This window comes from Rhea pennata, chromosome 15, assembly GCF_028389875.1.
Source record: "Rhea pennata isolate bPtePen1 chromosome 15, bPtePen1.pri, whole genome shotgun sequence".
Classification (NCBI taxonomy): domain Eukaryota; kingdom Metazoa; phylum Chordata; class Aves; order Rheiformes; family Rheidae; genus Rhea; species Rhea pennata.
Window position 1 is genome coordinate 11,186,295 of NC_084677.1, and position 23,674 is coordinate 11,209,968.

The window sequence follows — 23,674 nt, forward strand, 5'->3', positions numbered from 1 at the left end:
CACTATTTTCTATATGACTTTTGTCCCCACTGCTTAGGATGAACAATATTCAGCCAATAAGCAGTTATTCAATAATTTTTACCTTGTTTTTCAGTATGTCGCTCTATTCTTTATTTACTCCACATTATCAAGTCCTTAGTTGAAAAGAAAATTTAAACATCCCATCCCTTTTATGCTACTCACCATCATTTTATCTTAATAAGGAATAAGTTACTGTCATAGCACTTTCAAAGAGGATTATTTCTCTCTGTTTCACAGATGAAGAGAACAAGCCTCAAAATACAAATATTCAGCCCAATTGAGTGACTTTATTTCTACAAACTACTTTTTTATAAACTAAACTCTAGGTTCTCAAGTCAGCAGTCAGAAAGGAAGGCCTTTTGGTTAGCATGCCTAAGAGTGAAATTTGCCCAGCCTCAAAGCAGCAGTGAAAGGTGCTCATTTAGCACACAGTGGAATTTCAAACTCGAGGCATACACTTTTTGTAGACACTTAACATTTCATCAGCATCCACATCAAAACAAAAATTAAAGCACAGTTCAGATACATAAACTGAGTGTAATAATCTGTATCTTTTTAACATTACAGTACATTACCTATCAGAATCACACTGACTTCTTTTCATAAGTTTGAGCCTTTTTACAGAAGGGGAAAATTCTTTTGAAGCTTTAAGCACTGGTTAAGAAAATCACATACAGGAATGCTACTTCAAACAGGGTATTACTTCAGACTGTTAAAAAACAGAGCTGAGTCAAGGTAATGAAAAAGCTGAGTCAGGTAACAAAATAACAGAAAAATACAATGTCACAGAGAAAGTTTTAGTATTGACTTAGGCCTTAGCAAAATGTTTTGAACATATTAAAGATTTCGCCAAGTCTGGGCCCATAATGTAGGTCTAGGAGAGCATTCAGCATATGCTTAAGACTTCAGTGCTTACATACCTTCCGGCAAAACCCCCTGTTTTCAGCATTCGGACTTTCTATTTTAAACTTAAAAGCAACATGGTAAAATATATGTAGTTCCACCAGATATGCTGCACATGAAAAATCTGAAGAGTACAAACTATTAGCATGTGTTTTTCAGAGTAAATAAGCAGGCCTTTTGAACAAATTAACACATCATGCCTTTACTCCAAGAAATGCACTGTGGCCTGCCTGCCACATCCTATCCATGTAGCAGAAGTCCAGTGAGCAAAGGAATCAGGTACATGATAAAGAAACTGTTAAGAGATATAATGAGCAAAACCAAACCATTCTTAAGTAATGTGCAAGGGGAATAAGTGGATATGGAAACTAAAATGTCTCATCTACTCCATGGAAAGGAAACTGAATTTCTAACACTTCAGGGAAGCAAAGCAACTATGCAGGATGAGTATATTAACAGGTAGACTGATGAATGGTATGGACTTTTTACCCTGATACAGAAAACATTTAATCAGATAATTAGTAAATAAAGTTCATGACATAATTGACTGGTTTTGGAACTTGTACAGACTAGGTAATGAAGTTAGTTTGACACTTGCAACTAGTAAGACACTTCATATATATATAAAAAAAGTTTCTTAGGCTTTGCTGTATGTATTGGCAAGCTTAAATAGCACAAGTTTTATAACTCCTAAAAACTTCATTTGCATTATATCACAATGTCATGTTGAATCAACAACATATAGTATCTCATATTGTAGGATTACATAGATATGCATCGTTTGCTAACAAACACATCAATTACGTGGTTTAGACATAAGCACTGTATTAATTCCATTTGCAGTTGCTCTTCAAGGGAACACTGTGCCAATTCCTGTGCCTATCTCCCATCTTGTTTTCTATGCTAGGCTTAAGAGTATGAGCATAACAGGTGTGTATGCTGAACTTGTTTCTGCACTTTGTTGTTGGAACTAACTTTATTTCTAGTAATAACAACAGCTAACTTGTATTTTGTCCAGTTTCGGTTTTGCAAACAACTCCCTACAATAACTGCAGGCAATTGTTTGGAGGAATGAATCTAACAAATTAATCAGAAACTGGCTTTACCTTTACTGAAGTTATACTTAACTTTGGAAAATTGTCTATAATGACCACGAGGTGATAAGCTTGTGAGCCTTTACCAGGAAAGAGCAATTTTGCCAGGGATGATGCTTTAAAGGATAAGCAATTAGGGATAAAAATGCACAGAACAAACAAGGTTAAACTCATGAGCACATTCAAACATGGATACACGGTGAGGCTGTTCTCTGCTTTGCTGAAGCCAGTGATGCACTTGCCACAGAGGAGGACTCTACTCTGTGCACATTTTTCAGTTTCAAATCCCGTGCAGTAAGAGTGTAGTTATTAGCTATGGAGTCACTTGGGCTCCGGTAGTAACGTTGTTCTTTGAATGGAACTGCCAAAGTCCATGACACTCGCTGCATCAAAGGAGGATAACAGCTGTTCTTAAGGACAAGCTGAAATTGGGGGGAAAAAAAAGAATCACACACTGCATAGTGATTTTAAGAGGCTTCTTAGAGATCGAACAGGGCTAAAATTCAATTAGTATGAAGAGAAAATACACCAATCTCACTCAGTGAGAGTCATTTGATCACAATTTTATTCTTAGATCCTAATGTTCCACACACACATGAGTAATTTTACATAGCTCTTCTGTGGTAGAATTCATGCATTTTTGCATAATCAAGATATTTTTATAAATAATAGAAAGTACTAGTACATTATTTAGTACCATTTATTCCCACCACATCTCCCTCTTGCTTCTTCTCTTTTCCTTAAGTTTGGTTAAAGTTAAAAAAAATCCTTTTTTTCTCAAGCAACATCAGTTAACAAATTCAGCTATTATCTTTCTCTCTCTCCCATATCAATAAAAGATTTGCAATAGATATCTTCTGTCTCTTCATTTCTTGTTCCTTCTAGGGTGACTCAGTATCTATTGACTGGCTTGTCATCAGTCCCAATGTTCAAACTTTAATGAGACAATTCACAGTAAAAAGGAACACGAGATCAAGAAATATGAAGATACACTCATCCTCAGGGAGAAAATGTACATAAGAAAGAACCATTAATGTACTTTATATCATGGTTCCTATAACTCTCATTTTAAATTTATGTTTAGCTTGTTTTGTATCACATCTTGTTCAGAGATTTTTTTTCTTAGTTGGAATAATGAGCCATATCTCTATCACTCATTTTTTCCTTTTTTAGCACAGCATTACTACCATCAATTTTAAATCATTCTTTAAAAAAAGCTTCTAAATACATTCATGATATCCCATCTTTGGTTCCCTAATATCTCTTGCCTTTCCCTAGGAGCTGCTATTAAACTCATCTCCTCAGCTGATGAGCATGTTACAGCCTCTGAAAGGACAGTGTATTAAAGCACAGAATAGCTGCTTTCCATTTATCCCACAGATGCAGCTATGAATTTTCTCTTAGTCTATCATGAGCTTTAGTGAGAATGATAACAAAAAAGTTAGTCAATTTGAAATAGGTGATAAGGTAATATTATTACTTCTGCTTTGCATTTTTCTTCCAACTGATGAGGCTAATCTTATCAGCAAAGAAAAAGGCATTCACGCTTTTGCTAAACTGCAGTCATACTCCCTAAGTCAGCTTCTGCAACTTCACAGAATCTTTTCAGTTCCATTTCTTCCATCCGCTTTGCACCTGAAAGCTTTCCAGAAAGGCACGGAGCAATGCAAATAGTACAGAAGAGTATGTCCTTGAATTACAATTTTGTGGAACAAACTGGTACATGAATTAAAAATAGTTCAGAGATTTGGAGCTTTTTCCCTGGGAAGTCACTGTACATCTTGGGAACTGCTGAAGTCAGCATAAGCTCTGAATTCTCAGCAACCCTCCTAATTAGATCTGCTTTTTAAATTGTATTTTTTTCCCTACTAGGAACAAGAACTTCCTGCATGCAGCGCAGATGCCTTGCTAATGGTGATACCAAAGGGAATCCTGGCATAAAGTGGACCAGAAAAAGAAACAGCTATTCCTGGAGAAGAACAAAGAATGACACCTGGCAAAATCTACCATTTATGTAACAGATTTGACATGACACAGGAATTTCAGGTTTGGCTAAATCCTGTCCCATGTATCATATAAACCTTTGATGCACACTTATGAAGTCTGATTGATTTTCAGGTAAAATAAAAGAGTTTTATACAAATCTTCATCAAATAAAATACATTTCCCTTTTTTACCCTTAGAGTATCTTTTTCAGTAAGTAGCTTTTCCCTAATTTTAACAAAGTCCAAAATAACACATTTTCCATCAGAAGTTAGTCTGGTATCTTCACAAACCTTATCTTTCTAATGCAAAGTATTCTAGACAAACTGAAGTACTGACACAAACTTTGCCACATAAGTAACTGTGGAGCGTAGGGCGTAGGCCATCTCTTTTTTCTTCATCTCGTAAGTGCTAGTATGGGTAACTTTTATTCCTGTGTCATATAGTACTGGTTGTAGTTGTGCAGCTGTACAACTCTTTAGATCAAGGCTGTACCTGTCAAGCTCTCAGTTGGTTTTAGAACAGCATTCTAACTCTTTTTGTGTGTGTGTGTGTATGCTCTGCCTTAAAGTACTTACATGGAGAAAAAAAAATCACAATTTGTTTGGAAGAAGAATAAAATATTACTATTTGCTTAATTTCCCAGGATCTTTAAATTTATGGTCCAGTAATATTAGTATTTTTAAAATTCTGAATTGTTTTGATTTTTTTAATTTCACAATTAAAGTCAAAATTAATTTTAATTCAAAATTTAAAAAATACTAATATATTTAAAGATAAATGTATAGATTTATCTTTAAATGTATAGGTCATAAATTCAAAGATCAGTTTTAAAACTTCCAAAGTGTAATGTCCAAATCATGATCGAAGCAGTCATAACACTTTTAATTAAGTATCTGACAACATGTTTAGTACTTTAACTTAATAATTTAATTAGCTTTTCCTAAAATCATTCTAGCACCTGTGATTAAATGGATACCCTGCTGAAAGTGGGGATAGCACATACCTGATACAATTCTGAAGGCACAGCTGAAGTAGAAGCAGGTAGAGGTGGTAATTCCGGTATGCCTTTTGAATGACTCATGTTATATACAGAATCATTTTGCAACTAGAGGGAATTGAAAACAAATTCAAAACATTTACGAAACTACAGTGCTTTGAAAAAGATTCATTCAAGAAAAAAAGAGACTTTCAGTTTGCATTGAAAATGACATACTGCAGCTTTTCTAACGTTAAGGAAAAGGACATTCTGCAGAGTGGGTTACTCAGCAAAATAGGCTTTCAGGTTACACTGTTCTCTAGTCATCTGATAAACTATCCATTTACTAACAAATATCAGAGTTAAGAAGAAACATTAAAGTATTTCTATACCACCAAAAATAATTCAAACATTTTAAAATATTTTTAGCTGAATACACGTTGTATTGAGTTTGCAATAGCATAAACACTGGAAATCATAATATTAAAGCCTATCAGACCGTCAAACTGAAAACAAAATAGTCCAAGCTGTGTGAACTGCAGAACAGAAATGCAGGGCTTTACTGGAGTGAAACAGAATGTTTATGTTAATAACAACTCAGTTCCAGAAGAAGCTGTACTGCCAGTATGCAAAGAACATAGTGAAGGGACAGATTACTCATAAGGGCTCTGCAAAGTGTTTTAACCGAAATGCAAGAATATCTAACATGTCTCAAAACTACGTTCTACCTCCTCAAGGAGATGGTACTTTGAAGTACCTTCCAGAAAACTAAACAAAGTTCTCAAAGGATACTTTCTCTTCTTGTATTTTTTCAGAATTATTTAGCCCCACAGTGTTTTGGGATCTTTTTTCATTAGCAACTTTCCTTATTAGAGGCTCAAAAATTGCTCCTATTCTGCTTCAAACTTCTCTAAACCACATTTCCTTAGGAGAGGTATGAGGTACACATTTCCAAAAACACAAAGTGACATAGCAGTAAAAAGAGGTGGAAGTATGCAGTGTCTGAACACCAGTGCATTAAATTATCGTGGGAAAGCAACTTATTACCCAATACAATTATTTCAATAATGTATAAACATTTTTACATAATTTTAATACATTTTGGCAAGTGGTTGTTGACTTCTGATATGTGACTGAAAAATTGGGCTCCCAAAACCTGGTTTTCAAGTAGGAAAAATTGTGTTTTCCTCAGTTTCAAAATATGGTCCATTCAAAAATAAAATCTGAGAACAGAGTGATATGATTTACCTCTGGTATTCCCAAGCACACGCGTGCAGACACACACACACAAACACACACACAGACGTTATCACTGCCAAGCATATTTTACTATAGGCAGCAGAAATTATCTTTGATTAATAACCAAAGGATTTGGCTTTTAGGGTACTTTTAAAATGAACATAAGTTAACCCTTCCTACTTTAAATGCTCAAGCAAAGAAATTCTTAATAAGGAATACTTTATAAAGGCTAAGGTGCAAAGAATATAGAACAAAAATTTTGAAGCATCTCCAAACAGAGTTCTTCTTGATGCCAAAGCATAAGCCATCAGTAATGGCCAATTTCAGATGAAGTTTTGAAACTATTATCAATCTTTCACACAGCCCCAGTAGCAAGAACTTACCCTCAGCAGCCTTGGGGTCTGTGCTGGCTTCATTGTGCTTTATCTTTCACCAGACTGCCTGCTGCTTAGTTAAAAGGTTTTGGTGTCACTCTTCCACCCCCCTCAAGATGAACATCCATGTAGTTACGTGCACTGAAACAGAATTAGAGAATCGTTTCAGCTACTACAGAAGCATCAAACCACGTAGCTTCCTATCCAAACTGCCGTGAAGAAAATCTCTCCCCCAACTCTCTTATTCCTTGCTCCCGTCCTTTTCCCAGGTAGCCCTCCGGAGCATATATTCTTTTTTTCCATTCCTCTCCAAGTTCACTTTTCACTTTCAACTTCCTAACACTCTCTAAATATCTTTTAAACAAGTTTTTTCCACCTTATCCTCCCCACTTTCTCCAAAATCAGGTTCCTTCCCACTGCCTGTTCTCTTCTGATGGCCTGGGGCCTTTGGGGCCCAAATGGTAATTCACAGCAGATGGACCCACACACTTCTTGCCCTGGGAGACAAACACACACCAAAAGGAAAGGGAAAAGAGGAAGAGCGAGATGCCCAGTACGCCTTACGCATCCACTGGGTGCATGCGTGAGCAGGGTAAAAGCAAGTACTACCTGCGGACGCCCTCGCTACCCGTCCCTCTGCCTGTTCCAGCTCCAGGAGCTGCTCCGACGCCGCTGTTCAGTCCTCAGCCTTGTTGCCAGAGTTACAGCATTATGGTGCTAGGAGACAGGAATGACGGCAAACAGCCCCTTTCCACGCAGCGTTGCTTGAGGCTGCAGTCACGGAGATTCAGTTCCAGAACCAACATGCTATTGTGCAGGTTCATTTTACCTCTGAAAGCTCAAACAGATTCTCCCAGAACATTGTATGAGCTAAACTAAACACAGCAAGGGAGCTCCCACAACAATAAAGGCAAGCTAAATGCAAATTTTCACAGCAAGAAGTGGAGAAAAATATTAAGGATTCAAATTCTTGAATCTAAACCTCTCTAGCACTTTTTCATGATTCTGAATGAAACTCTAGAAATATCCAATGACAGCAGGTGCCATACTTATACCCTCATCTACTCCAAGTCTCTTCCTGTGTGCTGGCCTCCCGTTCATGGCTATCACTGCATTCAGAGGCCTCCTTCAAAATCCTTCATGGATCTGAGCCGTCACTACCAGACATAGTATCTGGAGCAGCCTCATTACATTGACCCTCAGCAAAGGCCTCACACCAGGTGCTCTGCCTAACCCAGCCAGCCCTCCAACCCAATGCGAACTCTTTACCAACATCTTCAGATACCATTTTTCATTCTGTTTTCTGCAGACGGTGAGAAAGGCTGATATCCCTGACATAACGGCATTGTTTTCCTTGTGTTCGGTGTTAGGTCAAGATAAAAGTTCAAAGTTGTCCTTTCCTGGCCACACGTGAAAGCTTCTGCCATAACTTCAGCTGCATTTGGAGCACAAGATGTCTCGCCCTGCAAGCACAGGGGGGTAAAGACACGGCTCTGCTGGTTCAGGTGTGAGCAGCCACGCAGCTAGTTCGCGTGGGAATTCTCCAAACACCCTGTTGCTGGTTTGCAACACATGTATTTTCCTGCTAATTCAGGCTGATGCTGGCGTGAAGACAAGCTCAATTAAGCAACAGTTATGTACACAGAGGAATGACAGTCACCAACGCAGATGTTTTTATATGCATGCCCTTTAAAGTTAAATAAGTTACTTGTGCTGCTTGGGAAGCACTAAAAACAATTACTTTATACAGAAAAAAATTATATATGAATTTTTAGCAGAATAAATAATTATGCATAGTAGGAAAACAAATTACTGAGATGTAGAAAACTAATTTTCAAATTGCAGCTACAGCATGTTTTCAAAACATGCCAGAAATTTAAAGTCTCCAATACAGTTCTAAAGACCATAGAGCCATTAAACTTTATACTGCCGTTATCACCGGATTGTGTCACACTATAATTCTACCAGTTAGTTTTTCCCTATACTCCCTTTAAAAATACATATAAAACCGAAATTTTAAATTCCCTTTTATATATAAACCAGTCTTCTAGGAATGCTATTATGCCCTTTATTAATGTCAGATACAAACAACCTAGCAGCTTAAGCAAAATAAATTCTCCCTCACCACTGTCTTCTCTTTGTTATCTTGTGCTGTGCTTTTAGCGTTAAAATAGGTTCTCATTTTTTATTTCCTCTGTCTAAACAGATCCTTACACCTGAAGAGCTCGTTGAAATCAGCACCTCAAAGACAGGTGGTGGAAGAGTCAGTCGAAAGTCACACAATTAATAAAAGCGCTCTTTGCCTTACAAAACTGGCATGCTCCAAATTAAACACGCTATTTATTTCGTTGCCTTTAAAATTAATGATGAAACCATTAACACTCAGTTTTGCAACACTCCCACGGGTGGCACCACTCCAAAAGGCTGATGAACAGCGGCCCTGAGAAACATGAATATTTTGCTCATTTGTGACTGTAGTTCGCCGCATTAAAAATCCTCGGTGGCAGAAAGTGCTGGTATTCACCGGAGCTTGGGGCTGCCACGCACGAGCATCGCGGCGACGCTCACAGCGGCCAGGCCGAGGCGCGGCGCGGCGCCCGCAGCGAGCGGCCGCCGCAGCTCGGCGAGGCGCCTTCTCCGCGCGGCGGCGGCGGCGCCGAGGGCGCCAGGCCCCGGCCCGCGCGGGGAGGAGACAGCGGCGGGCGGGCGGGCGGCAGCAGCGCCGCTTCCCTCAGCGCCGGGCGGGCCGCCCAGAGGGGCCTGCAGGCCGGCGGGGGGCCGCCGCCGCAGGTGAGAGGGGCCGGGCCGGGCCGGGCCGGGCCGGGCCGCGGCGGCGGCGCCGCCCCGGGGCTGCGCGGGAGGCGGCTCTCGGCCGCGGCCCGGCGGGCAGGGCCGGGCCGCGCCGCTCGGGGCAGGCCGCGCCGCCCGCCGCCGGGAGCGGAGGCCGCCGGGCTGGGCCGGCCGGGAGCGGGCGGTGCCTCGGCCGCAGCCCCGGGCGGCGGCTCCGCCTCGGCGGTAACCGTGTGGGTCCGCTCGCCAGCGCGGCCGCCGCGGGGCCGCGTAAGGAAAACGTTGGCGGTGGTTTCGTTAGCAGGAGCACGCGGGACTCCCTTTGCCGAGTTCTGTTCTTGTGCTAGGAGAAAAAGGCGTATGAAAAACCCTGCGAATAAAGGGAGGGACTGAGTACAAAATAGTAACGTTTGCACGGTAAGCGCTTAGAACAAGCAAGAAAACGCGTCGGTTAATCTCCGGCGACGATGTTCTCCGTAGCAACAGTAGATTCAATTTGCAGAGGAAAAAGGTCTTTCACTGGTGCTGTTTTTTAAACTTTGACAACGAAGTACATTCAGAGCGTTGAAAAGCGTTTGGCCTTTACCTGTTGAGTGTTGAAGCTGTACGGTCTCCGGTTTCAGTTCCAGGTATGAGGCTACTTGCAAAAGCGAACTATTGTACACGTTAGAAGTTTGCAGAACTCATAGGGATAAATTGTCCAAACAAATAGATCTGAATTGTTACTGGTAACTTACTGGTAACGGTACCCTCACCCTTAATTATGGGATTAATGTTACAAGGGAAGGAGAAGAGAGTCACTTTGTATCTGGATACTTGTTCTGGCTTTGGAAATGCTTCACAAGAGCTTTCAGAGACAGAACCCCTGCAGTAAATTTAATCTTGCAAAGAAATGTTTCAAACTGTATGGATCTCATTGACACAATCTACATTATCTGGTTTTATGCAAGACAAATATTTGATTTTTTTCAGAAAACATATTCATGAGCCTGTTATTAATTTTACCTTTGTTTTTAAGGAAGGTTGGGTGGCTGAGTGAGAACTCGTCATCCTGAAGATTCACAGTTGTCACTGAGGATTCCAGCATGTCTAAAGAAATGCAGGAGCTGCAGAAGCAGTGGCACTCCATGGTACAGTCCATCCACAGCAACTCAAAGGTGGGTTCTGGATTATATTTTATATAACATGTTTATGAAGATGCTCCTTTTATAATTTTGCAGTATCAGATCCTGATTTATTTAAATGGAATTCCAAAATCTTTGTTTAAAAAAGGGAGTGCTAATTTTCTAAAAAAAAAAAAAAGATTGAGGAGCCTATGGGAATGACTGTCCTAACACATCTTCAGCAATAAGAAGGGAGGCTTATTCTGCATTTCTGTGTTTTACTGGTAAAACCATTTTTTTTAAAAAGTGGCATTTTAGTGAAATGGTTGTCCCGCTATAAAAATAACTACTATACCTTTTTCCTGAAGGAAATCCAGTATATAGTATGACTGCCTTTGTAAAAAGGATTTTCCCATCTACTTGTAACATTAGAAGTAAATTCTTACCATTTCCTGTGGCACAGACATGACTGTAGCGTCCTTATGCTCAATACAGGAGCAGGTTGCCAATACTAATGAGACGTAAAAAACAGTTCATCATCTTTCTTTGAATGTAATGGTGTTTTTGTTTTCTAAAGACTTACAATTCTCTAGATCAAAAAATCATAGGTGTTGAAACATCACTGAAATCTGAGCAGTTAAAGCATGACCTTGTATGCATGGGTTGCTTTGGTGGGGGTTAACTTATACAAGAATGAGACTGGGAGGTTGATGAGATGTTTGGGTAGGGTTATATTTACTATGCAGTTATGTACATTTCCAATAAATCCTCATGCTCAGAAGCAATGGTTACTTCCTTTAATTCAAACCCCATCCTTACAAAAAGGATGGTATCCATAGTTTTCAGTGAAGTAGCTGTGACACAATTTATCCGTGACAAGTAAAAATAAAATCTGAAATATTTTTCTTTCATCCACAGGTTGTTGCATTTATGAACTCTCGTTTTGGCCAATACTTAGATGACCATCCTTTTGTTGCCTTATCACTCCTGATGTTTGTTGCAGTGTCCGCTATTCCTGTTGCATTTTTTCTGATTTTTGTTGTTACAACAGCCATAATGGCCTGTATTGGTGTGATAATTATGGAAGGTATTGTATGTGGGTATGCATTATTTGTTTCCCTTTTAGGGCATGACATTTTTTTTTTCTCCCCTCTCTTCTACCTTCTGAAATTCTTAGGAGTTCTAAGTTGCTTTCATTAAGTATAGTCCTCAGCTTTCAGCAGTAATCAAAGTCTTAACACAAGAATAGTAATCTAATTAACTGTAGCCTATTCAGGGGAAATCCTATTTTTAGCATCAGCCACGTGGATGTAACTAAACCAGTTATTTTGGCCATACAGCTTTTATTTCTGGCTTATGGAGTCTTTTATGGGAGAGATTTTTATAGGTTTCTTTCATTTTGTATAACATATCAGGGATTAAAGTCAGCTAATTGATTACAGTAGATAATTTTGCCTAATGGTTTGAATTCGGGAGAGAAGTTACATTCTTCTGACATGTAAACTGTTCAAATAAACTAGTTCTCTTTTATTAGGTGTTGTAATATCAATAGGTGGCATAACCCTCCTTTGTGTACTGTGTGGCCTGGGCACACTTTCACTGGGAGTTTCTGGAGTCCTGAGTATTTGTTATGTCATTCTTTCAACTCTGATCAACTACTGGTATGCTCAGAAGTAAGTAAAACATCTTGATCCATTCTCTGACTACACTGATCACTGTTTTCCTAAAATATCCAAAAGTAGCTGTTACTGGTAGTTTTTTGAACGCTAGAGCTTCTTTGGTTACCCTAATGATTTAATATACAGCATAGGGCATATGATAACTTAAAATATACTGATGGCTAGCCATCCCTCTTTTCTATATAGGGAAGAAGTAGTCCTTAACTGTAAATTTGATAACACACAGCATATCAGCAATAAAATAACTGTCTCATTCAGAATAAACCTTGTTCTAACAGTTATTAAAGCATTTCCACCTTCGACTCTGCAGAGAGAATGAAGCTTTCGCTCAATTATACAATAGAGTTCCTTCTGCATGATGCAGTGCCAACTATCTCAACTTACCTGCATTTTATAGAGTAACAGGGGACCAAAACTGTAGCTTTGGAACAAGTAGCTGGGTAGTTAAAAGGGATGCCATGACCAAAGTTACAGACTTTTGTAAAATAAGTTCATACAAAACCCAACATTAATACATTTCTTCAGATACTTTTAAAAAAGACTTTATTGCTTTGTTTGCATACACATATTTCATTTATAAAACAGGCTGCCGAGACACACTGTCTCCCTCTGCTCCTTGAGCTTTGTGATTAGAGGCCTATTTCAGTCACCATTACCTTAGTCATGCTTTGCCAAGAATTTAGTTAAAACCCTAGCAGCTTGTGCTGGAGTGCCACCTATTGCCTGCTTAAATTGCTAGCAGGGAATTAAGAACAGTAATCACTTAAATATAGGGAAGGAAAAAAAAAAATCTAGATGCTCCCTCTTAGTACTTACTTTCTCAGTTTTTCTTCACAGCAGTACTTTTTGCACAGCTCTCAGGGATACATGGTACTGCCTGTGGAGACCATATCTTCAGGAACACTCTGCAAGGCCCAGTGTGTCTGTATTTGTTCCAGGGCTCCGTGGTGCTCTCCCTGGACATGGTGCCAGGTCTATATCATTGCCAACTGATTCTAGAAGAATTCTCTTCTATATCATAATATATAACCCAGCCTACAAACCAGTTGTTTACTTAAATTTTGATATTAAGCAACATCTGGTAGATCCCTGTGTTAGACCATCAGTTCCAGAAGTCCCATACTTATTTTATGTTGCTCATCATTCTTTGGGAGAGGTTAAAGGACAATAATCTTCTCAAAGACTATAAACTATTCTTCTCCTGTTATACAGGGGTCAGATAAAGAAAGAGGAAGCTAATGGAACTTCACTACAGAAGAGTCCTTCCATCTTGGAGCTCTCTGCCAATAATGGAAAGTGCGAGTAAATGGGATTCTCAGCATTTCATTGATAGGCACTTAACTGTACAATTCTGACCTTTACAGTGTAATTGTTTACCTGTTGAACAGTCAAGCTGTGTTCACTGGTTATAGAAATTGGAAAAAGAGAATATGCTTGTTACTATAAGACAACTAGTAACAGTAACTATTAAGCAGTGCATTGTGATGAAGTCTTAGATGCATGATGAGATGTTCCACAGAATTTGGAAATATACTCATGACTACTGTTAAGTCAGTGACGGGTGAAAAGGGGGTTAGGCAGGTATTTGATTTCTTATTTACTATTAGTTTCTAGATGGAGCATCTTTCAAAATTTGTATGCAGCAGTTGGCTCTTTTGCTACATAGTAAGTCTCAAAGTTCAGCAACACCCAAAAGGTTTTATGAATGTTGAAAAAAAATATATTTCTAAGCCTTAAGTCTTTGTTGAAGGATTACAAGCAAACCATGCTAGTGCTTTATATTATAAAAGGGGAAAATTGAGTTTTGTTGTATGTAAAACATAGTATAAGCTTTCACATACCTTTAAATGCCACATTATTCTGAAGGGGTGTTTTCATTATTGCTTCATCACATCTATGGCATGCAATTAGATCTTACATTGTCATATTTGTTTAGGTATTTAAAGTGCCTGTTTTGCTTCTTAGCATTTGCAAAAAGGTTTAAACAAAATACATAAGTTAAAACTATACTGCTTTTAAGCATTAAATATCTGACTATATTAGTTTAATAAAGTGTTGTTTGTTTAGCCAGGTTTTCTTGTTTTTATATTTAGGATAAAATAAAGAGTTCTCCAGATCTTTTAAGGAGGCTGTACTTGAATTTTTCTTCCTACTTGTTGCTAAAGTATTTTGGCTGGCCAATACATGCCAGGTCACAAAAGTGCATCCAGTTTGTATTATACAAGAGTACTCTGCTTTTCATACCTACGGAGTGAGAGCAGACTCCTCAGGAATGTTAATACAAAACTGGAATATTACAATAACAAGCATGCTGCAACTCCAACAGGATATTAGAGCCTAGGTTTGCTGTGGCACTGTACCCACTTCCTGAGCTATTTGTGATCCAGTCTACAGTATAGGCCCAATGAAGTGGTTTTGGCCAGAGCATGAGCACACACGCAAAAAAAGCTACTCTTCCTTTGAACAATCCGTTTTATAGTATAACCTTCCAAAGATGGCAGGGCACTAAACTCTACTGAACAAGTTCCAGCCTTCTGTGTCTGCTTATACCAGCTGTGTCATGTGGTAGCAACATCTGAGCCAAGAAAAGAACACTTGTTTGATACAAGTCTTCAGTTTTTCCCATTCTTCCAACATCTTTTGGTCCATATTCCATTTACCATTTTGTGATTTCAATACATGCAAGTACCTGAAGATCCACTTGTATCAGAACCAACATATTCTAATAAACATTTGCTAAAGCATTTTCAATTGTATTAATTAGAAAGTGATCAAACTACTTAAAACCTTAGCTGAAGTTAAGGCCCTGCTTCACACCTGCTGATACAAGTACCAGGCTGCTTTAATTCCACTGGGCAGATGTCTAACTCTCCTTAGGTATCTTTAAGAGTTCCAGCATGATTCTTTAGGAGATAGATGTGCTCGAGTCATCAGTGGAAATCAAAGAACATGACCTGTCTGGTTGCCTGGTGTGATTTGTTTTCCTGTCTGAAAATGGGACCAGTGACAGAGCTACCCATGAAGTAGCACAAGAACTATTCTTAAGTCTTGGGGCTCAGACTTTTAAGTGCATTAGTTATAGTTTCAGCTAACCACCATAGCCAACTGAGACTCCCAGATCAGTGCCACTGTTCATAGAAAGTGGCATCTGTCTTTCCAGTTGAGTTCCTTGAACACTACAGAGCCACAAACAAGTCTAAAACTATATACCTCATCTGAAGTAGTTCCAGTCACATTTGTAATGCAAGTTTATTTGTAGAAAATACACTAACATACCACATTTACCATAGACACCCTTCTCTTTAGGCATCTAAGGAAAGCTAAGAATAGCAGTACTATGGCCATTAGAGAAAGAATACTAACAACAGTCACTGTCACATTGGCCCATGCTTCCTTGCTGAAGTGAGTGCTCCCTGTGAAGCAAGCAGAAAGGTAGGTTCAGAGGAGAGCTCCTTCCCTTAAACTAAGCAACATACATTAGCAATTACAAATACCTTGGTTTGCAGACCATCCTTCTGGCACAAGGAGAACAGGACCCCGTAAGCTCACCACAGAGTTCATGCCTTGCTTCCCACTCTCTGCAATAATAATGTGAAAGAAAGAGTCCCACAGGGCAGCAGATTGGTTGCTCTGTTTTTACATTAAAACCTGCTTGGGCATTACCTCGCTTGCTTCTAGATGGCTTAGGGCATCTTGTCAGGCATAGAGGGGAGTCTGGCTGAAAGCGGTTGCAGATGAGGACACTGCAATGAAAGTATACCTAGGACAGAGAATGAGTTACATTTAGACACACTTACTATTCATATTTATTGCTCTAAGTAGAAGAATGTCACCTACTAGACCAGGGAGGGCTTTGTCATCAGACATAAAGGCAAAGGTCTTCACTTCCAGCCTCTGGCGATAGTTAGCATAACTGACACCGTGCCCCACAGGATGAAACACAGTCCTGTAGCTGTCCAAATCATACTCGCACCTACCAAAAGGTGAGAGGAAGCAAGTCAGAAGGGCTGGGCAGAGCTCAGTGCAGAGATCCTGCTATCCTCCAAGCTCCAACACACCAGGGTGCCATCACTGAAGTACCTAGAAGGCCATCTCCAGTAAAAGCCCTGTACACAAGGCTCTGCTCCCAAAGGGTGCAAGGAGGGAGTAGTCAGGGATATCCCCCCCACCCACTGCCAACAGTGGTTTCATTCACACCTATAGCAAAATACTTACCCATCCACAACAATATTCCACTGGGGAAGTGAGCTTGGTTCTTGTGATGCTGTTGCCCAACAGTCATCCAACACCAGCTGAAGGTTGGGGTCATTGCGGTTCAGAACTTGGACTTCCAAGAAGATGGGCTGCCGCAGGTACCTTACTATTGGGTACTGGTCATCACGGTATGGATGTCTGTATGAGTTGTCTACAAGAGCCAAAGCCACATTAGGTAAGCCAGCATGCAACAAGAAGGTCCTTGAAGAGCTCTAGACCAGAGTTTCTTCAGACCAGCCAGCTCACCAGCTACAGTTCATCCCTAGAAGCTAGGCAGTATCACTGGTTTAAGACCTCTACCTCAGATACCATTAGAGAAAGCACATCCACTCTATGGAAATACCGAATTCATTAGAAGCCCCATGCACCAAGCCAGCACACTACATATGAACTCTCCCTTCCACCACAAGCTCCCAGTGCTTCCCCAGCTACCCAAGTCCAGAGCCAGCCTTACCCGGATAGCTTAGAAGAGCTAAGGAGAGAGGACCTTGATTCATTGAAGAAGCCAAAGGAGGAAGACTGTCTACCTTTATAGTCAGGGAGGCATCACCATTACTGAAGAAGCACAGTACTGTTAGCCTAAAACAAGAAAGCAGCAGGTAGGTCTCACATTCAGACACACAGGGCTAGAAACTGTCCAGGGAGAGTTTCCAGGCATACCTTAGTTCACTGTCCCTTGAGATCCTGTGCAGTGGAAGGTCTGCCCAAAGTGCCCTCACCTCATTCTCATAGACGATCCTCTCCCCATCAAACTGAGAGGAAGATTAATAGCATTAAGAAGGCATCTCCAGTCCATGAGGCCCTCCCCACCAGCACTGGATAAATGCTTACCCAGTATCTGGTCCCACATCCATTCAGTGGGACATGAAACCAAACTCTATCATTCAAAGAGGACTTAAAGGCTGGCTTGCATGCAGGATCTCTGAGTCTAAGTGTATCCAAGTTTAGTGGTGGTTTGGTACTGTCAGCAAGGACTTCAAAATCCATGTACCCATCCTGGGTGCATACAGCAGCTGGAACAGAGGTTTACACAAGATGTCACACCCAGTCTGAGTAGGCAAACAGCTATTACACTCTAGCTAGATAACCTTTCTAGGCTATTAAATGACTAATTCAAGAACAAACTGTACTGAAGCATTGCAATCTGCAAGTTAATCACCTATTGGTGTGCGCTGGTCACAAGGGCATTCTGGGTGCATCACCATTGCCACAGTCTCCCCATGGAGGTGAAAAGCCAGCTTCAGAGAGGACATGTAAGCTTGAAGTCCTGAGCAACTCTCCCCATGTAGCTGAAAGACAAGAGTTACTCTCCTGGCACATCAACACAAGATCTTCAATGCAGATGTGCTAAAGGCCAGAGGGTAAGGCAGCTCCTCATACAACTGGTTTGCTAATTTGCATGGCTGTAGACATGTCAAATACCAGCAAGCTTCAAGAGAAGCTTTTTTTACCTCCAGTTGTTTATGCTAGAAGACATCATGAAACTCAAGTCACCTTTAAGTGATGCCTATGTGCTAGAGTCAGGTCATGTCCTACAGTTTACATTAATCTTGCTCCCAAGTGCCTTTGGCATACATAGGACACATGGTTGCCCTGACAGATGTTTGAAGTCTAAAGCTGCTGTGCTCTAGCTCCCAGTAAGCACCAGGGAACTGATTATGCCAAGAAAGCTTCTTATGATTTGAGAATCTATGAACTCACCCTAGATTTCAGAACTCCCCTGCTAACATGCAGCTTGACCCCTCTCTTCATGTCTAGAGTAATCCCATTTTCCTGGAGCTGGTTGATGGGAATGGTCCTGTCCTCTACACCCACAGCCTTAAGAGTCCCTGGAAAGGCTGGGATGGCAACAGTCATGTGTGTTGCATTACAGACTGCTGGACCTGCAATGACATCTTTGTTATATCTTACACCACTATCTCCAAAGTAGGAGAAGGCCAAAGCCCCTCCACGCATTACCTGGTGCACAAATCATTCTTGACTCCACTGTCAGCCTGCGTTCGGGAGGTCCATACGTGAGCTTGAGCGCCACAGTATAGAGTACCTGGTCATTTTGCTGCAAAAATAGGTAGAGTCCCATTAGGAAGGTACTGGCTCAGGGTCCATTGCAGGAACACCAGTACTACATGCTGTAAGTCTAGCTGGTGCTGTTGAAGTCTGCAGCAGCAGTTTTCCCCCATTTCAATAACCTTTCAAAATGGACTCGCTAATTAAAGGTCTGATCTTCACAGGACAGATTAGAGCCAGACTCTCCACTCCTCTCCAGTGGAGCCTATCGGCAGAACTGATATGATCAGTCCCCATTTTAAAGGGCTGGATTGTCCAATGACAACTGCACAAGGCAATACAGTTTTGCATGCACCAGCTAAGGCAATGCATCAGCTTGATACTGCTTCTGGCCATAACCTGCAGGCAATTTCCACAGGCCTAGTTAAGTGATATCTAGACTCTGATACAGCAGCTATCTCCTCCACATGCCCCTACCTTGTAGGAGACAACTCCAGTTGCACTGAAGGCCACCTGGAAAACCAAGTTGTGTCCATCAGCTAGAAAGCTATAGCCTTGCTGCATGGCTTGTCCAAGACTCAGCTGGTGTATCTTAGTTCCATCATCAATTGACAGAGTCCAGGTCATTGGAGTTACTGGAACCTGCAGGGATGGAGATCCTGCCTTAGGAAAGCACAGCAAGGCATTATGCAGTTCCTCACTCCACAGGGCTGTCACTTAACAGCTTTTACATTTAAGAGCACTGTAAGGCTAACACTGAACTAGGCTTCCCAACAAGATGGGAGCGCCTGTGGTAGCCTATCTCTAGGCTGGAGCAGTTCCTAAAGGAAGAGATGGGAAGATCCAGGAAGAGGGAAGGCTGAAGGCACCTACCATATGCTCATCACTGAAGCTTGGAATGAGTCTTGGGAAAGTAACCTGAAACAGAGCACAAGGGTTAGACCACCAAAACAGAAAACAATCAGTAAGTCACCTATAACAGAAATTCCTGCTTCCCAATACTACTGCTGTCAGCAGAAAGCAAGACAGGAGCATCCCAGTTTCCCCTGCAACAGGGTTGGAACCAGACCATGTGCATCATTAATGGCCATCTGCAGACTAGCTCTTCAAAGCAGCTAAGGGTCATGCCAAAATAGGGTTACAGCCAACAAATCTCCCTGAAGCTGGCTGGAAGCTTTTTTCCCTGGCTTTCTGCAGATCCCAGTCAGTCTGAAAAACATATCATACCCTGCAAGCCTGCCAGCATCACCTACAGCACCCCCATTCCCCTACTTACTGCCATGAAGTCTTTTGTACAGTTTGTTGCACCAGTAAAGAAAGGAGGAATAATTTCATCTGCATGAACAACATTGCAGTGAGCACTGTAGGTTATGTTCTTCTCCCCTCCTGTTGTGTCATTCACCATCAGCTTCAGTCTCAGCTGGTGCTGGCCATGCTGTAGGCAACAGAAAACGCTAATCAGAAAGAAGCAGATCTCACACTGTAGTATGAGAATAAAAGCCTTTGAGATTAAACTCTGAACTTTAGAGCAGTTAGTTGTTCACAGTAACAGGGGCAAGGACAAGATTAGCTGTCATTTAAAAAGAAAAAAAGAAAAGCCCTTATGGGAAGGGATGGGTTCCCTAAGAAAGCATGGAGCTGCAGAATAGCTGAAGAGTAGAAAATACTGGAAGAACTGCAGGAATCACAGGGAAATCATTAAGGACTAAGTAGTGGGCTGTAGGGCCAGAGAGCTAGCTGTTATTCCCTTGTTTTTTGATGACAAAGATCAGAAGCAGAAATCTAAGAGCCCTTTTTAAAGCTTAGAAGCAAATGATGCCGGGAAAAAAAAAAAAAAAAAAACACAACACTCTGCTTTCAAGGATATAGTTTGGATTAGCCTCTCAGTTATTGTTTTCACTTAACTAAGTTTATAGCTAGTATTAGTTGTTACCTTTGCATACCTATGCACATTGCTGATTAAAACAATACTATGAGACTCTTGAACCTCTTCCATCTCCCTATAGGTTATCATTAGTTTTTTTTAAACAGAACTAAGCAGTTGACTTCACCTCCAGACTAGTGCAGTTCACAAACAGGACACTGAGCAGTAGCTTCTCATAGTCCACCAGGTAGTCACAGGACACCATCTCCTCACCACTTGCATCTGCAGAGAAACGCAGCATTAGCCCTGCAGGCACCCACCTTCAGGCTGCAGCCAAAGGAGACCAGCTCTGGCCAACAGCAATACATACCTACTACAGACGCTTCCCAGGAGTAGTTGCCCAGCTCTCTGGAAAATTCAACTTCCATCCTGTCCCTGTGACAGGTCACACTCTCTGCAGAGGGAAAGCTACAGTCAGCTCTACCAGCACACACCCTGCCAAACCCACCAGCAGCCACCCCCTTTCCATGCCTGCAGGGGACAGCCCCAGGGGCACCTGAAACCCTCACCCAAACCCCCTAGCAGCCTGCAGAGGCCTCATTACCCAAGAGGTCCTGATCCCCCAAGCCACCAGCACAAGGGGCTAAGGGCAGCAAAAAGCCAAACAGGAGCAGCAACCTGCAAGCAAAAGAGATCCAAATGAGATAGAGCAAGGAGGAAAGGACCCATCTCCTCACCCCCAAACAGCAAGCCCCACTTACCACATCCTTAAGGTGCCTAAGCACTGCTGCTCCAAGACCAGCCACATCTTCCCACTGCCACCACCAAGCTTACTCTGAGCTGCCCTGGGGAGGATTATATAGGCCCTGGCTCAGCCCCCGCAGGTGCAGCCCTGCCGCTGGAGGGGCCCAAGGGTTTGCACCTGCCTCTCGTTAAGCTGCAGTCCTGGAGCGGGGAAGAGGAGGCTTGCAGGAGACCTTAAGGTGATCTTAAGTCTTAGGCTTTGACTGCTGACTCAGCTTCTAAGGCATTTTTTTTCTCTGACAGTGTTCTCCCTTTATTCCCTTGCCAGATGTTGCACAGCAAAACACAGACATTTAGGCACTTAGTTTTTTAAAAAAGAGATTTCTTTACCTCTGAGATATTCTGATGATTTAAAACAATTCCATTGTTGGAATTTGTGTGTAATTGAGAATATTTTGTTTCCCTGTATTGGCAAATCTGCAATGATGATATAATTTTAATTAGGAGGGAAAGATGACTGGGAGATTAAGGAGGAAGAGAACAAAGTCCTAGGTCAGATCTCTAGGCTGGACGCTCTCTGGAGGCATAGGCTAGAACATCAGCACCCAAAGCCATGGGAAGAGGCCTGGCAGAAAAGAAACTCAGATTTGTTATTTTTCAGCTTCCCCAACGTCTTTGGATTCAGCAGGACTTGTGAAAAAAAACAAGATCCATATTTTTAAAAGTAACTGAATTCTTGAGACTTGAGAAAGTGAAAAGATAGATCTTAGGAACAGAAGAAAATAAATATGACAGATGGCAATTTAGGAATGGGATGTTAAATTGGGTTTCAGAGAATAACAAGTTTTGTTCACGTGTATTTAACTGTCTTTTTGCAGTTAGAGACATACGCGTAGAGCAGACATTGGGAGCTCCCAGAGTCAGTGCCAGTAGCCTCATTTCTCTAAAACGTTTGTAATTTTGAGAAGAGCTGATCTATCAGGTGCCAGGGTGCTAGGAATGTCGTGGGGACAAGAGCACGGGGGGAGGCAGGCGGCTGGCAGTGTGTGGGTCTGTCATCAGCATGCTCTGGAGCAAAATAATATAATTTTCCTGAAAGCAGAACACATGATTAGTGTAAGTATTTTTAAATTTTACATTATTTAGAAGCATCTCTTTAGTGGGAAAATGGCAAGCACAGAGTTAAAGCTATGGTGCAAGCGGGGGTGTCAGGCGTGCACTATGCCCACAGGCAGCTCCAGGTAGAATCCGTAACTGCACCCGAGCAAATTGCACCCCGTGTTCCTAGTGCAAAAGGAAACAGGGCTTATAGACACAGCAAAATCCGGTAACAAATCAAAACTGCTAGTTAAGTAATTCATTAGTTTACAAGGACACGCACCATCACGACAGAGCTGCTTCTCCTGGGCCTGGTAAGACATTTCAATTGGAAGTGAAATGCTGCTGAAGTTCTTTTCAAACCCAGAGAAAAGCTTCATTCTAACTATGCTGGGAGTTTAAAAAGTTCATAGTTTTGAGCCCTGGTCTCAAAAGAAAAATCTCCACCTAAGCTGAGAAATTTAACTCTCTCAGGCTGAGAAAATTAACATCATTTGATGTTAAATCACTTATTGCATTTAATTTGAGGTTTTTAGGTGGGACAAGGATTAACAAATACCAGGATTTTAGAAATAGACGGAGATGTTGTTTGATCTGTTTTTTCTCTTTTTTTGTGGTGCCCCTTTTGTGACACAAATGATAAGAAAGTTTGCAAAGTCCTGGAGCTTCTCTCCAGTTGAAGTGGGTTTTGCTTTATCTCCAATTAAAACTTGCAACAAAACCTTTCAACTTAATATTAGATAAAGTAACTTTTTAAAAATAAACATTTTCACATGTTACATGATAAAACTACTCCGAGATCACCGTTTTGCATGCTGAATTGATTACCAGAAAAGCTAATGAATGTACTTCTATAAAAGAAAAGAGCAATCTTGGAAAACAAAACAGAAATTTCTCCTTTGCCACAAGGTCCCATTCAGGGGTTTAGCCAACAGTGTGAAATTTAAAAGCACAGGAAGAAATCTTGTCTTCTCTCCGATACCGGGCACTGGTGGTATGTGCAGTGCCTGCCTCGGTGATCCACTCATGAGACACCAAGAGCTTACAATACCCGGCAGAGGGAATAAAATCCAGTGGCATCAAGCAACAGCCAATCTAATATATTCATAACAAAGTATATTTAATCGTCTTGCAACGCTTTTTTTCCAGTGCTGCACCTGGTTAAATAGAAAATGGAATAACTGGTCTTGCATTTGTGGTTAGAAAAGTGTCAATGGCAACGCAGGGAACTTGAAAAAGGGTGAAGGCAAAACTATCTTCTGATGCTGGGATGGAGGTTGGCCCGGGTGAAGCCCGGTCCTTCCCCGCTGTGCTGACACTGCAGGGCAGCAGCTGGGGACGGCTGCCGCTGAGGACGACGTGCAGGAAAACCGGGGCTTTACTCCCGTGTAGACTTGTTTATTCAAAGATTAAGATGTTACAAGACTCTCCTTGTCCTCATGGAGGAAAATGTAGGTAAAAGTTTGCTCTTGAAGAACTCTGTCTGAGAAAATAATTAAGCGAGAAAGTGTGTTTGGAGAGGTGTCCCGTGAATTAAGTGGG

General features: G+C 41.3%; 3 protein-coding genes across 9 annotated transcripts in view; 1 reads left to right on the forward strand and 2 right to left on the reverse strand.

Annotated features, from left to right (window-relative positions):
- DNAH3 (dynein axonemal heavy chain 3) overlaps window positions 1–6,635 on the reverse strand; it is a 67,153-nt gene extending 60,518 nt beyond the window's left edge. Inside the window, exons 1-4 of the mRNA XM_062588605.1 lie at window positions 6,603–6,635; window positions 5,008–5,109; window positions 2,215–2,440; window positions 597–666 (exon numbers count right to left, since the gene is read on the reverse strand). Coding sequence (XP_062444589.1) covers window positions 597–666; window positions 2,215–2,440; window positions 5,008–5,109; window positions 6,603–6,635 — 431 coding nt within the window. The remainder of the gene's footprint in view (window positions 1–596; window positions 667–2,214; window positions 2,441–5,007; window positions 5,110–6,602) is intronic.
- A 2,658-nt stretch (window positions 6,636–9,293) lies between these two features.
- LDAF1 (lipid droplet assembly factor 1) lies at window positions 9,294–14,909 on the forward strand. Of its 7 annotated transcripts, XM_062588582.1 has the most exons (6): window positions 9,556–9,800; window positions 9,886–10,012; window positions 10,402–10,540; window positions 11,405–11,573; window positions 12,021–12,159; window positions 13,378–14,909. In XM_062588582.1, the coding sequence occupies exons 3-6, from the start codon at window positions 10,469–10,471 to the stop codon at window positions 13,469–13,471; spliced, it is 474 nt and encodes a 157-aa protein (XP_062444566.1). In that variant the 5' UTR covers window positions 9,556–9,800; window positions 9,886–10,012; window positions 10,402–10,468; the 3' UTR covers window positions 13,472–14,909. The 7 variants fall into 7 exon arrangements, with proteins under 7 accessions (XP_062444565.1, XP_062444570.1, XP_062444566.1 ...); XM_062588581.1 differs by lacking the exons at window positions 9,556–9,800; window positions 9,886–10,012 and adding an exon at window positions 9,294–9,383; XM_062588586.1 differs by lacking the exons at window positions 9,556–9,800; window positions 9,886–10,012 and adding an exon at window positions 9,301–9,383 and having other exon boundaries at window positions 10,406–10,540.
- A 523-nt stretch (window positions 14,910–15,432) lies between these two features.
- On the reverse strand, window positions 15,433–21,123 carry ZP2 (zona pellucida glycoprotein 2). The gene is made up of 18 exons (XM_062588236.1): window positions 21,052–21,123; window positions 20,895–20,968; window positions 20,661–20,744; window positions 20,478–20,572; window positions 19,703–19,861; window positions 19,300–19,344; window positions 18,904–19,068; window positions 18,379–18,475; window positions 18,121–18,302; window positions 17,579–17,708; window positions 17,251–17,432; window positions 17,080–17,171; window positions 16,874–16,998; window positions 16,381–16,570; window positions 16,003–16,138; window positions 15,829–15,925; window positions 15,660–15,743; window positions 15,433–15,578 (listed from the first exon to the last, which is right to left on the reverse strand). The coding sequence occupies exons 1-18, from the start codon at window positions 21,096–21,098 to the stop codon at window positions 15,433–15,435; spliced, it is 2,130 nt and encodes a 709-aa protein (XP_062444220.1). The 5' UTR covers window positions 21,099–21,123.
- Between the last annotated feature and the right edge of the window lie 2,551 nt (window positions 21,124–23,674).